At 33.0% G+C, this 13,145-nt stretch overlaps 1 protein-coding gene across 1 annotated transcript; it reads left to right on the top strand.

Moving 5' to 3' along the window:
- The first annotated feature begins 279 nt into the window (after nucleotides 1-279).
- Nucleotides 280-2,994, top strand: LOC132753842 (uncharacterized). The gene is made up of 3 exons (XM_060744381.1): nucleotides 280-406; nucleotides 949-1,147; nucleotides 2,117-2,994. The coding sequence occupies exons 2-3, from the start codon at nucleotides 958-960 to the stop codon at nucleotides 2,992-2,994; spliced, it is 1,068 nt and encodes a 355-aa protein (XP_060600364.1). The 5' UTR covers nucleotides 280-406; nucleotides 949-957.
- The last annotated feature ends 10,151 nt before the right edge of the window (nucleotides 2,995-13,145 follow it).

Consider the following 13,145-nt stretch of genomic DNA (forward strand, 5'->3'; position numbering starts at 1 on the left):
TTGTGTTACTAAGTGATAGTATTCATAGTTAACGTTTTTTATTGCTAAAAATACTGTGTAACTTAATCATATATGTTTTATAAAGTTTTGACATTGATCATATGCTTATTTTTTATACTAATGTTTGCGTTTGGACATACTACCCGGATGTATTCTAGTTGTACCGAAAATGGTGGGAATTAGAACCAATACATTATGATATAGGCTAAATATGTATCAAAAGATATACGTTCCAACCAATGAAATCATGAGGATGAAAATACCCCTCCCCCATCACGCCCACACTTAGGCGAGTAAATCGGCTATATACCGATATGTCTTATTTTATAAACAAATGTTTATAACAGTGAAAAAAGATATTGCAACATTATTCCGCTTACTTATCATTTGACGTGGAAATACTGATGTAAGTAAATAAACATTTTGATAATTTATTAGGATATTTCAGAAGATCAAAGTGTCAGATACCCTTGTAAGCACATTTAATAATTTGCCACTTTGTTTATCACCAAGGGATTCCATAGAAAGGTATATGTAATCAAGTTCTGGAAAGATCTCTAAATTACAATTTGAATACCGTTTTTTATTTCATTAATTTTTTTTATCAACCTCGCAATAAAAAAGGTATTTTGTTTGTTTGTTTTGGGTTTTACGTCACATCGACACAGTATAGGTCATATCGCGACGTTCCAGCTTTACTGGTGGAGGAAGACCTCAGGTGCCCTTCCGTGCATTATTTCAGGCACGAACGGGCACCTGAGTAGAACCACCGACGGTTCGTAAGCTAGCTGGATAGCTTCCTCACATGAAAGAATCCAAAGTCCCTGTCGGGATTCGAACCCACAGCGGTGAGGGGCAAGTGGTTTGAAGTCAACGACCTTAACTAAAAAAGTTATGTATCATTTCTAAATTCACCGTACTTATGTTTTGTTTCTTTTTCCCAAATAGAATGCAGAGATGTTTCAACTTGTATTAGTATGTTTGTATGTGGGTTATGGTCAATCAAACGGAGATACACCTGTTTTGTCACGAATACCGGACATTATCAACTATCTTTGTCCCGGAAGTGACATTTGCTTAAGCAATCGCTCATCCGGAACTGCAGACGACATTTCGTTTAAACCAGGAACAGAATCTTGTTGTGCTGGTAACTGTATAAATATATGTTTTTTACACATAAACTAATCTAATTTATGCTTTAAAGTAAAAGAAAAAAAAATGTTGTAGTAGAATAATGCGCGTTATGAAAATATTATATAGATCTATATTTATTCTGTTAGAAAAAATGATGAAAGATTAAATAATAATAATAATAAACCAGAGGCGCAAGATAAGTAAAATTAATTGGATACGGCAACTGAAAGTGGTACAAAACTTAGACGACAGTTAAATGTACAATTCATTTACACTAACATGTTTATTAAGTACTAAAGTGTATGGTACTAAATTGATGTGCATCATATGAGACATGGTTGTAGTTTTAGTCAAGTTTACAGCTAGGATCCTTGTTTGCTGTCAAAATTAGATTAATATTTCTATTTCTGGAAATATTCCGTTGTTTGCACCATATATTCTTGTTCTTTATTCCAGTAACAATTTTGTCCCAATCAGAACACATCGATTAATTATTTTATTTAATAGTTGATTGAAAGTTGTCCTACCATGTAGTTTTAGATGTAAACAGAAATAGAGGGTGTGAACTTTGTATAATGTGAAAGATTGTATATATATTTGATATCTAAAAAAATAAAGTCTATTTCGGGAGAATTATTATTAATCATATGTCTGATAATAAAAATCAATTTTAAAACGCTCACTATTGTACAATCATTACCAAATCCGGATCAATTTCAATATGTTTTCTTCCATGATCAGAAGTTTACAAATAATGTACCGTCTACTTTTATATCTATAAATTTACTGAATTTAGGTGTACTTAAACTTTATATTGAAATATAAATCAGTCAACAACTCTTCTCATTTAATTACTATTCGTTGACCGAAATACCGTATCTGTTCTGTATATTATTACTATTGTGTACGAGATCCTTATCCGGAGTTTGACGGAAAGGGTCGAGAGGATGTGATCTTCATAATTACTGACCTTTTATTACAGAATGCTCATGCTCAGCTGAATGCCCAGAAACTGGTAACTGTTGCTTTCCGGATGCATTGCTATCTAAAAATCACATAAATGAAAAACTGGAGAAGTTTCAACATGATCGTTCTTGCCTTTATCCAACATTGCCTTATCCAGCAAGAGATGAACATTTATATCAGTCGTTCTTTATGGTTTCCTCTGTTCAGAACATTTCATCGGGCAGTCAGGAAGGCCAATCTAATTCATCCTGTGGTGATATAAATGTTGCTCCCTGGGGCAGTTTTTATCCCGTTTATTCTGCAAAGTCAGGACTAATTTATAAAAACATAGAATGCGCAAAACAAGATGGTGAAGATACCGACGTTATAATTTGGGATGCGGTTATCAAATGCACAGATACCGACGCCACGCAAAGTATCACCATGCTTTCCAGTAGAACAGAACTAGACTCATTTTATGAAAGCTGTCAAATACATTTTATCTTCCCTGGTACTTATGATGTTTTACAACCGTTGAAATGTTACACCAATCTCATTGACACTTGCCCCGAATCTCAGGATTTTCAAGTGCCTATAGGAATAAATGTTTCAAAAGACGATATAAGGACACTCTGTACAAAAAGTGGCATGGTGTCGCCATATCGACCTCGCAAAATGTATGCAAATGTCATTTGTCACATTTGTAATGGAGAGTATTTTTTTCGTGATGTATTTTGCCCAAAATATGGTGAAGATTTTATCTTTGCAGGTAAAAGTGGTATTGGAGAAGGATTTATAGCACTGATTGATGTTAACTTTATAGCTGTGACTAGTGATAGACACCATTCCAAGGTAAAGGAATTACCAACAGCATGCGCAATAAAAAATGTAAGTTGTTTTGAGTCAGGTTTTTAGCGATATAAAATATTTCATAGAAAAAAACATTTTTTTAAGAACATATCACTTTGACAGGTTATAAAAATGAATAGTAATATAAAAATAGCTCATTAGGAAATCATCTTTAATGTTATTAAAATTTATGATATTGATAGTTTTAACACTTATTTTTAAGTTTTTAAGAGTTGTCATTATTTCGGTTTGGGTTTGCTGTCCAACCAATGTGCATTTTATGTATTATATTTAAAATTGTCTTTTTTTATCCTAGGAAAACAGCTGCCGTCAAGTCCTTTGTCCGAATGGACAGCTAAGAGACAGAACAAATAAGTGTGTATATCCGACTAATTTTTGGTACAATCAAATATATGCGATATATATTAATCTTACATTGGAAAAACCTATAAACGTATCCGAGGTCTTTGATATTCCATACGGGAACAAGTTTTCATCAGTTTTGCCTTCTCTAAAATCAACATGGTTGAGAAGATGGTTTATTTATTCTATAAACTATAGAGTCATGGATCAGCCACAAATGTCAAATAACGTTATTATCATTATGCATAGAAAACTTTCAAAAGTTAAACCGGACAACTTAATTACAAACATAAAGAAAATGATTGGAAACACATGGTCAATGCGTTTAGGAAATACCACGGAAGTTCTAAAATCAGCAAACTTTTCTATGAGTTTGTCTATTTGGAGTCAAATCCATCGGAGTAAAGATTATACATCATATAATATCACGGAGAAACTGGAAAAACCACAGTATAAATTAGTGTATAATTCTAAAATTCCTTTACAGAAAGAACATATTATTACTGGGCTATACATTTGCGTACAAGTTGTGCTATTACCATCAGAATTCCTTCTGCTTGAAAATAACAGAGTCCTCTACATTTACATTTCAAAGCGCTTCATTTTTGATGGTCGATTTGTCCTTATGCGAACCTTTGGCGAAACCCGTGCCAGAATTTGCATTGAAGACTCGGGATTGAACGAAAGAGGCAGGAACGTAGCTACAATTCTACAAAACGTTTATCCCTGTTTTGTTGTTGCAAGCCTGTTGTCGATATTTTTACAATAGCAGTATCTTGATTTAAAAGCTACTTTTCATAGCAAGAGACTATTTATATTAAGATGCTAGTATTTTCTCTTTGTTGGTTAGTAGTTCGAAATTTTTTGCATGTCTATAAAAAATATATATGTGACGCGTCCTGAAGAGTTTGTTGATTTTTTCTGCTGAGGAGTACATGGGTTATGCCTGTTCCTTTACATGTTCAATGTATGACACCAATACACGACTTCAGTTTTTAGGGTCACACACGACAGTCTTTAGTATTGTTTGTGGTGGAGCCGAGATGTGACTTCTAGATAACTAGTCCATCACGTTTCCACTGAAACACAGATTGCTCCTAGTTTAAACAAATGTATTATTTTTTCTCATTATTATACTTGAATTAAAAAACAGTTTATTATGATTTACCTAGACTTAAATGTATTCGTCATGACGCCCCGAATTTGGTTAGTAAATTGCATATTTAACGAAAATCACTATAAAATAAATAAATGAAAAAATAAATAAATAAATAAATAAATAATAAATAAATGGATAAAAATAAAAAATAAATGATAATAAGTGCACCGCTAGGCGGAGCATTATATGCCCGAAAAGTGTTAGTCTTGAATGCATAAACAAAAAAAATTTGTGCCTTCTGTAAAACAACCATCTTTCATTGTACCCATTTTTATGAAGGAAATACAATGTATACACGTTTTAAAGAAATTGATACATAAACACATTAAAATAAAGTATTACGTCCTTCAAAAAGCAATCCACCTTTATAGCTGGAAAACCTTCATAAATATACAGTTGCTGTTTCCAAAGCACCACCATCAAGTTGTTATCTTGTCAGTAAATATGCTATGACGGATGGACGGAAAGACATAAGGGGTATAAAATAAGTAATTTTTTAGGGCATATAATTAATGTACTCAATATAAAAGATCATCCTATGAAGTTTGACAGTTGTGAAACTGTTAACAATATACAGGTCATTTGATATTGACCTTTGACCTTGTGACCCCAATATAGATATGGATCTTTTATTCAATATACGCAATCATCCTATGAAGTTTGAACACTGTAAGCCAAATGGAACTTGTGTTATGCCGTTGTGACTCTAAAATCAATAGGGTCATGTAATGGACATGGCTGTTCATCCTGTAAAATTTTACAGCTGTAGGTTGATTAATACTTACGTGATTGAGCGAAACCGTTTTCAGTTTTAAGGTTATAGTGACCTTGACCTTTGACATTGTGACCCAAAAATTAATAGGGCTCTTTTACTCAATATTGACAATCATCGTATAAAATTTAAACACTGTGGGCCAAATGAAACTTAAGTTATGCTCCAGAAACCAAAATTTCAGTGTAAAGATCATTGTGACCCTGACCTTTGACCTTATGACCCTAAAATAATAGGGGCGGGAACTGTTTTCAGTTTTAAGGTAATAGTGACCTTGACCTTGTGACCCAAAAATCAATAGGGGTCTTTTACTCAATATTGACAATCATCCTATTAAATTTGAACACTGTTGGCCAAATGGAACTTAAGTTATGCTCCAGAAACCAAAATTTCAGTGTAAAGATCATTGTGACCCTGACCTTTGACCTTATGACCCTAAAATCCATATGGGCGGAAACCGTTTTCAGTTTAAGGTAACAGTGACATTGACCTTTGACCTTATGACCCAAAAATCAATAGTGGTCTTCTAGTTAATATGAACAATCATCCTATTAAGTTTGAATATTGTGGGCCAAATGGAACTTATGTTATGCTCAGGAAACAAAATTGCTAACTGACGGACGGACGAGCGGACGGACGGACGGACGGACTCACGCCAGGGGGTATAACATAATATGTCCGAAATTTTTTCGGGCATATAATAATAATAAAACTCTGTTTTTTTTATTTATAAGAGAGCTGGTTTGAAAATAGTACTATAGCCTGTTAATAGCACAACAGCGTTGTGCTTGCTCCACTGTGACATAGACATGGTAGCTAGTGCTTTTTTTGTTAAAAGAAATTGTAAAAATCTAAAGGTACCCAATTGTCTGTATTTATCTGTACATGTATAACGTACTTGTAATAAGAAAAATGAGTACAGACAAAAACTTATCCATAGGTTATTTTAGTGTAATAGTATTGTTTATAACAATCATTATGCATTTATTGAAATAACAGTCAAGTTCTGGAACAAAATTATTTCACTAGTCATGATCTTGCATCATATACATATTTTATCATATGAGGGAATTTAACAGGGTCTTATTTACGGTTATACCATTGATGTTAAAATCAGAGAACTGTTATCTGACAATGTTCTATATTGTGTAAGTTAAAGTTTGTAGTGGTAGTTTGTAGTTTACTTAATTGGATGTTACAATTATAGGCTATTTTTTTTTGTTCAAACTCACCTGTCAAATGGTTCATAGTGATCTGAAAAAGTCAGAAATCTTTGGCTTCCATTGTCTTTTCTTAGAGATGTTGTCAGATGTTTACAATACTTTCTGCTATGTCATACTGGTCCCTTTGCCAATTGGCCACTTTTAGAAGCCATTTGAGCTAAAAATAGAAAAAAAAACTTTCTTTAAAGGCACATTAAACCTCCGACATAAATACATTTTTCTTTTTGTTGAAAGGGCAAATATGTGATGTTCATGTATAATATTGTAATAAAAATGAGATTTGAAACATGTGAGATGCTTATCAGCTAAAGAAAATAACATTAAATGTGAAATACATTGTGATTAGATTAACAAACTGTAAACATCGTGGTTATTTTGACTTCCATACAAAATACTTGAGGTAATTGCCAAGCCAAAGATGGTTAATGCTTTATGGCCAATGAATAACTGTTTGAAAACAGTATGAGAAAAAAAGACAATAAAAAGCTGCAAAACATTATGATATTTTACGTTTGATGGACCTTTAAACATCCATTTAAGTTAGAAGAGATCCAATAGTCATTTACTTGTATTTTATTTTATAAGTCTGAATATTCTTAACAGCTTTATTAATACAGTATGATTATCACTGCTGCTAAGTATATGTGTAGATCTGGTATAAAACATTTCAATGCAATTTGAAAACTTAATTGTAACAGATGTTTTGTTTCTGATATGCACACATGTATAGTATTTTTTTCAAATTATTCTCAATGTTATACATTATACAGGTATGTTAATTTGGCATATTATAAAAATTAGATACACATTATTTATTATATAACACTGTTGGCGTAATTTCTTCATGGACAGGGTTACCTTACAGACATACATGACTACAATTTAGATGTGATCCTTAGTTTTGTATATTTCATGCATTGAATTTATGTAACCCTGGAAACGTTAATGAGAGTACTGAACACATGGTATAGAATGTGAGTATTATGATATAGATATTAAGAATGCATGCATGATAGAAACTGTTTGCGCTCAGTTATTTATATTTGAAAATAATGTAAGAAATTGTGACATATGTAATTTTATGATGTATGTAATATTTTGGCGTATTGAGCAAATAAATACAATGCTATTGATAAATGGATTTTTATTATTTAGTTCATAATGTTTCATGTTACGAAGTTAAAATCCAAACTCTAATTTTAACGCACTTGGTCAAAACAATGACATATCTAATAAAATTCATTTACAACGGCATATTTTAATTAGTGGCAACAATTCAATTCCTGAAAGTACATGTATAATATACCACTGGAAAGATTTAAATTTAAAAACATGTGGTTTTGTATACTGGTTGTAAACAGGTCTCAGTTGCATTGTTATTTGAGAGAGGAGCAAAGAGCTTATTGTAAAATTCGTGGGTTATTGGGTAAATACGCGTAAGAAATAAAAACGGATCTAGATTTAATGTATGGAGAAAATTCCCTTCCATATTGTACAATTGCCAGGTGGGTGTCAATGTTTAAGGAAGGTAGAACTAATGTTAAGGATGATACCCGCCAAAGGTACATCTGAAAAAGACAGCAATGTCAAAGCCATAGTAAATGAAGATACAAGATATACCGTGGAGGAGATAAGTGATATATATTAGGCCTGTCCCAGAGTATAAATTAGCTTTAGACAACTTGAGATCATTTAGTTTACAAAGAGTTGTATAAATCGTCCTTGAATGCACATGTCAAAGAAATATTCGGCATGTAGCACTGCCTAATATATATTACATTAAGTACATAACTCGTATCCCTGTGGTAAAATATAGCGCATCGTTTTGTAACAATATTGTTTCTTAATATACTAGTAGATAAGCACATTTTCGCTTCATCAATGGGTTGAAAAAGGTGTTATGTTTGTTTGCTGTTCATAGCAAAGAACTTGATACAGACGTATTCTCACATACTGCTAATTGGTATAATATATCACCATAAATATACAGTAAATCAGGCCTATTCTGTATGCTCTGTTTATTTCACATGTGATACAGATTTTTCACATAAATTGTGAAACTGTGATATGATGTCAATACCATGCATTCATACTTCCCACGGCATTATACACAGCTTTATTCAATAGCAACAATAGATAATGTGTATCTCGTTATAAAGCAGATAGAGGTGGGTGATCGGCATATACGACACTATTAGTTTATACTAATTTATTTTAGTTCGATTGTGTTGGAAGCTAGAAGCTTATTGAAACACACTCGAATCAGTTCCTAGAATTAACCAGTACTAAGCAATGAATGTAAAGTTTTTTGCTCAAGGAAACAACGGCTTTCCCCTGACGGGGTTTGAACCCATGCGGCAAGCAACCCTTAGTTTATTAGTCCGACGTGTCAACACTCGGCAATGCCGCCACACAGTTTAGTCACTCGACACTATTACGGTCATGTGGCAACATTCCAACTTTAGTTGTGAAGGAAGACCTCATAAGTCCAAACCTTAGCACCATCGGTGCTTCGCTTTCAAGTAAGGTGTGCGATTCTAGGGGCTACTGTCATGTAGTTTAGAAAAAGAGGAGAAAATATTGCTGCTTATATCAGAGATTTGCATTAAAATATAGACTGGTTACATCAATCTGTTAATATGTCATATCCTTATTATCTCCCTTTTCTGTTTATGTTTGCGCAATCAAGGTAGAACGTAAAGTCGAACGAGAGAGTTGATATCACGAGAAACATCATAGCTTGTAACCAACAAGCATCACATACATGTGTTTAACTTACATATGTTTTACCGAAACCAACATAATCTTTTAAAAGAAACATATTGTGGTTTTCCATAAAAAGTTTTGTGCCCCATTTCATGCATTTGCATGACGTTTAATGTCTTATAAACTGTTGGGTTGTATTGCTTTGGGAGTTTGACACGACTTTTACACATTCATCAGTGAGACAATCCACCAGGATCTACTCTGGTAATTTTCCTGTTATTATATACCTTCTGTAAAATATTTAATATGAAAGAAAAACTCTGAACGAGACAGCAGAAATTATTCGCCGTAAAGAATTTACAAAATATATTCATGCACAGTGTCTCTCGAACTGAAATCAGAAAATGACCATATTTTCACAATGACCATATTATCACCTGGCAATTACTGAAAAATGCATTAGATATGGTATTTACATGTTTAGTTTGTTTTGTTTGGTGTTATTTGCCCTAACTGATAGGATGGTATATGTCATATTTTTTTATTAACTAGTACTAACATTATAATTCGAGATATGTCGATATTTTGTGTTACTATGTGATAGTATTCATAGTTAACGCTTTTTATTGCTAAAACTACTGTGTAACTTAATAATATATGTTTTGTAAAGTTTTGACATTGATCATATGCTTATTTTTAGCTCGACTATTCGATAAGAATAAGTAGAGCTATTGCAGTCACCCGAGCGTCGGCGTCGGCGTCGGCGTAACCACTTATGTTAAAGTTTTTGTAATAGTTCAAATATTTTCAAAGTCCATTGACATATGACTTTGAAACTTTGCACACTTGTTCACCATCATGACCCCAACCTGTAGACAGGAGGAGGTAACTCTATCAAGCATTTTGACAGAATTATGCCCCTTTTTCGACTTAGAATTTACGTTAAAGTTTTTGTAATAGTTCAAATATTTTCAAAGTCCATTGACATATGGCTTTGAAAACTTTGCACACTTGTTCACCATCATGACCCAACCTGTAGACAGGAGGAGGTAACTCTATCAAGCATTTTGACAGAATAATGCCCCTTTTTCGACTTAGAATTTACGTTAAAGTTTTTGTAATAGTTCAAATATTTTCAAAGTCCATTGACATATGGCTTTGAAACTTTGCACACTTGTTCACCATCATGACCCCAACCTGTAGACAGGAGGAGCTAACTCTATCAAGCATTTTGACAGAATTATGCCCCTTTTTCGACTTAGAATTTACGTTAAAGTTTTTGTAATAGTTCAAATATTTTCAAAGTCCATTGACATATGGCTTTGAAACTTTGCACACTTGTTCACCATCATGACCCCAACCTGTAAACAGGAGGAGGTAACTGTATCAAGCATTTTTTTTACTATCAAGCACTAAGAATAGTCGAGCGTTGCTGTCCTACCGACAGCTCTTGTTTATACTAATGTTTGCGTTTGGACATACTACCTGGATGTATTCTGGAAATACAACTCTTGAAAGCTCATATTAGTTGTACCGAAAATGGTCTAGAATTAGAACCAATACATTATGGTATAGGCTTTGTATCAAAAGATATACGTTCCAACCAATGAAATCATGAGGATAAAAATACCTCTCCCCCATCACGCCCACACTTAGGCGAATAAATCGGTTATATACCGATATGTCTTATTTTATAAACAAATGTTTATAACAGTGAAAAAAGATATTGCAACATTATTCCGCTTACTTATCATTTGACGTGGAAATACTGATGTAAGTAAATAAACATTTTGATAATTTATTAGGATATTTCAGAAGAACAAAGTGTCAGATACCCTTGTAAGCACATTAAATAATTTACCACTTTGATTATCACCAAGGGATTCCATAGATAGGTATGTAATCAAGTTCTGGAAAGATCTCTAAATAACAATTTGAATACCGTTTTTTATTTCATTAAAATATTTATGATGAAAATTTCCCTTGAAATTTTATTGTTTTGTAACACATTGAAGAAAATAACAAATGACACGTACGAACAAAATGGAGTATGCACTAAGTAAATTGGTTATAAAATATTTTTAGCAACCAATTTAAAAAAAAATGATTTGCAACAAAATGAAACCGGCTTCCTATAAAAAGCGCACATTTAACGTGTTAGTACCAACTATTTCGAAATTCATAAAATGAGAGAATTTGCTATTCATTTGTATTTTCCCTATAAAATCGTTTAAAAATCCATTTTAGTAAGAAAACTTATTTTTCGTGTCTCGTATTTAAATTTACATATGTGATACTTAGATAATGAAATTTAATGATCTCATCAAAACAATGAAATTGTTTTACATAATAAAGTTTTATCAACCGTTTTCTGAAAATTACTTACATTTGCTCTTAAGTTTGTTGATAATAAGAACGTACGCTTTAAGAGCAGAACATTATTTATCTCAGTCATAAGTAATTCAATAATATTATTATCCAGATACAAACCATTCCGACATAAAAATAGTGACAACGCGTCGCATATCCAGACGAAACAAGTACATTTTTGGCTTAGTTGTAAAATTCAAATATATCCTTTTTAGCTCACCTGTCACAAAGTGACAGGGTGAGCTTTTGTGATCGCTTTTCGTCCGGCGTCCGTCCGTCGTCCGTCCGTAAACTTTTACTTTAAATGACATCTCCTCATAAACCACTAACCCAATTTCATCCAAACTTCACAGGAATGTTCCTTTGGTGGTCACCTTTAAAACTTGTTCAAAGAATTTAATTCCACGCAGAACTCTGACTGCCATGGTAACCGAAAGAAAAAAACTTTAAATATCTTCTTTTAAAAACCCCAAGAGCTAGAGCTTAGATATTTGGCATGAAACATCTTCTAATGAGTGTCTACCAAGTTTGTTCAAATAAAAGCCCTGGGGTCAAAATTGGCCCCGCCCCAGGGGGTTTTTGATTTTCCCTATATGCATATAGTAAAAAGTTAAAATATCTTCTTTTAAAGAACCCAAAGAGCTAGAGCTAAGATATTTAGCATGAAACATCTTCTAGTGAGTGTCTACCAAGTTTGTTTAAATAAAAGCCCTGGGGTCAAAATTGGCCCCGCCCAAGGGGGTCTTTGATTTTCCCTATATGCATATAGTAAAAACTTAAAAAATCTTCTTTTAAAGAACCCAAAGAGCTAGAACTAAGATATTTAGCATGAAACATCTTCTAATGAGTGTCTACAAAGTTTGTTCAAATAAAAGCCCTGGGGTGAAAATTGGCCCCGCCCCAGGGGGTCATTGATTTTTCCTATATGTATATAGTAATAACTTAGAAAATCTTCTTTGAAAAAACCCAAATAGCTAGAGTTTAGATATTAAGCATGAAATATCTTCTAGTGAGTGTCTACCAAGTTTGTTCAAATAAAAGCCCTTGGGCCAAAATTGGCCCCGCCCCGGGGGTCTTTGATTTTCCCTATATGCATATAGTAAAAACTTAAAAATCTTCTTTGAAAAAGCCCAAATAGCTAGAGTTAAGATATTTAGCATGAAACATGTTCTAATTGGTGTCTACCAAGTTTGTTCAAATAAAAGCCCTGGGGTCAAAATTGGCCCCGCCCCGGGGGTCTTTGATTTTCCTTATATGTATATAGCAAAAACTTAAAAAATCTTTTTTGAAAAAACCCAAATAGCTGGAGTTTAGATATTAAGCATGAAACATCTTCTAGTGAGTGTCTACAAAGTTTGTTCAAATAAAAGCCCTGGAGTCAAAATTGGCCCGCCCCGGGTGTTATTGATTTTCCTAATATTTGTATAGCAAAAACTTAAAAATCTTTTTTGAAAAAACCCAAATACCTAGAGTTTAGATATTAAGCATGAAACATCTTCTAGTAATTGTCTACAAAGTTTGTTCAAATAAAAGCCCTGGGGTCAAAATTGGCCCCGCCCAAGGGGTGTCATTGGTTTTAACTATATGTGTATAGTAAAAACTTAAAAAATCTTCTTTTAAAAAA

Source organism: Ruditapes philippinarum, unplaced genomic scaffold (genome assembly GCF_026571515.1).
Source record: "Ruditapes philippinarum isolate M1 unplaced genomic scaffold, ASM2657151v2 ctg3198_1_1_1_1, whole genome shotgun sequence".
NCBI lineage: Eukaryota > Metazoa > Mollusca > Bivalvia > Venerida > Veneridae > Ruditapes > Ruditapes philippinarum.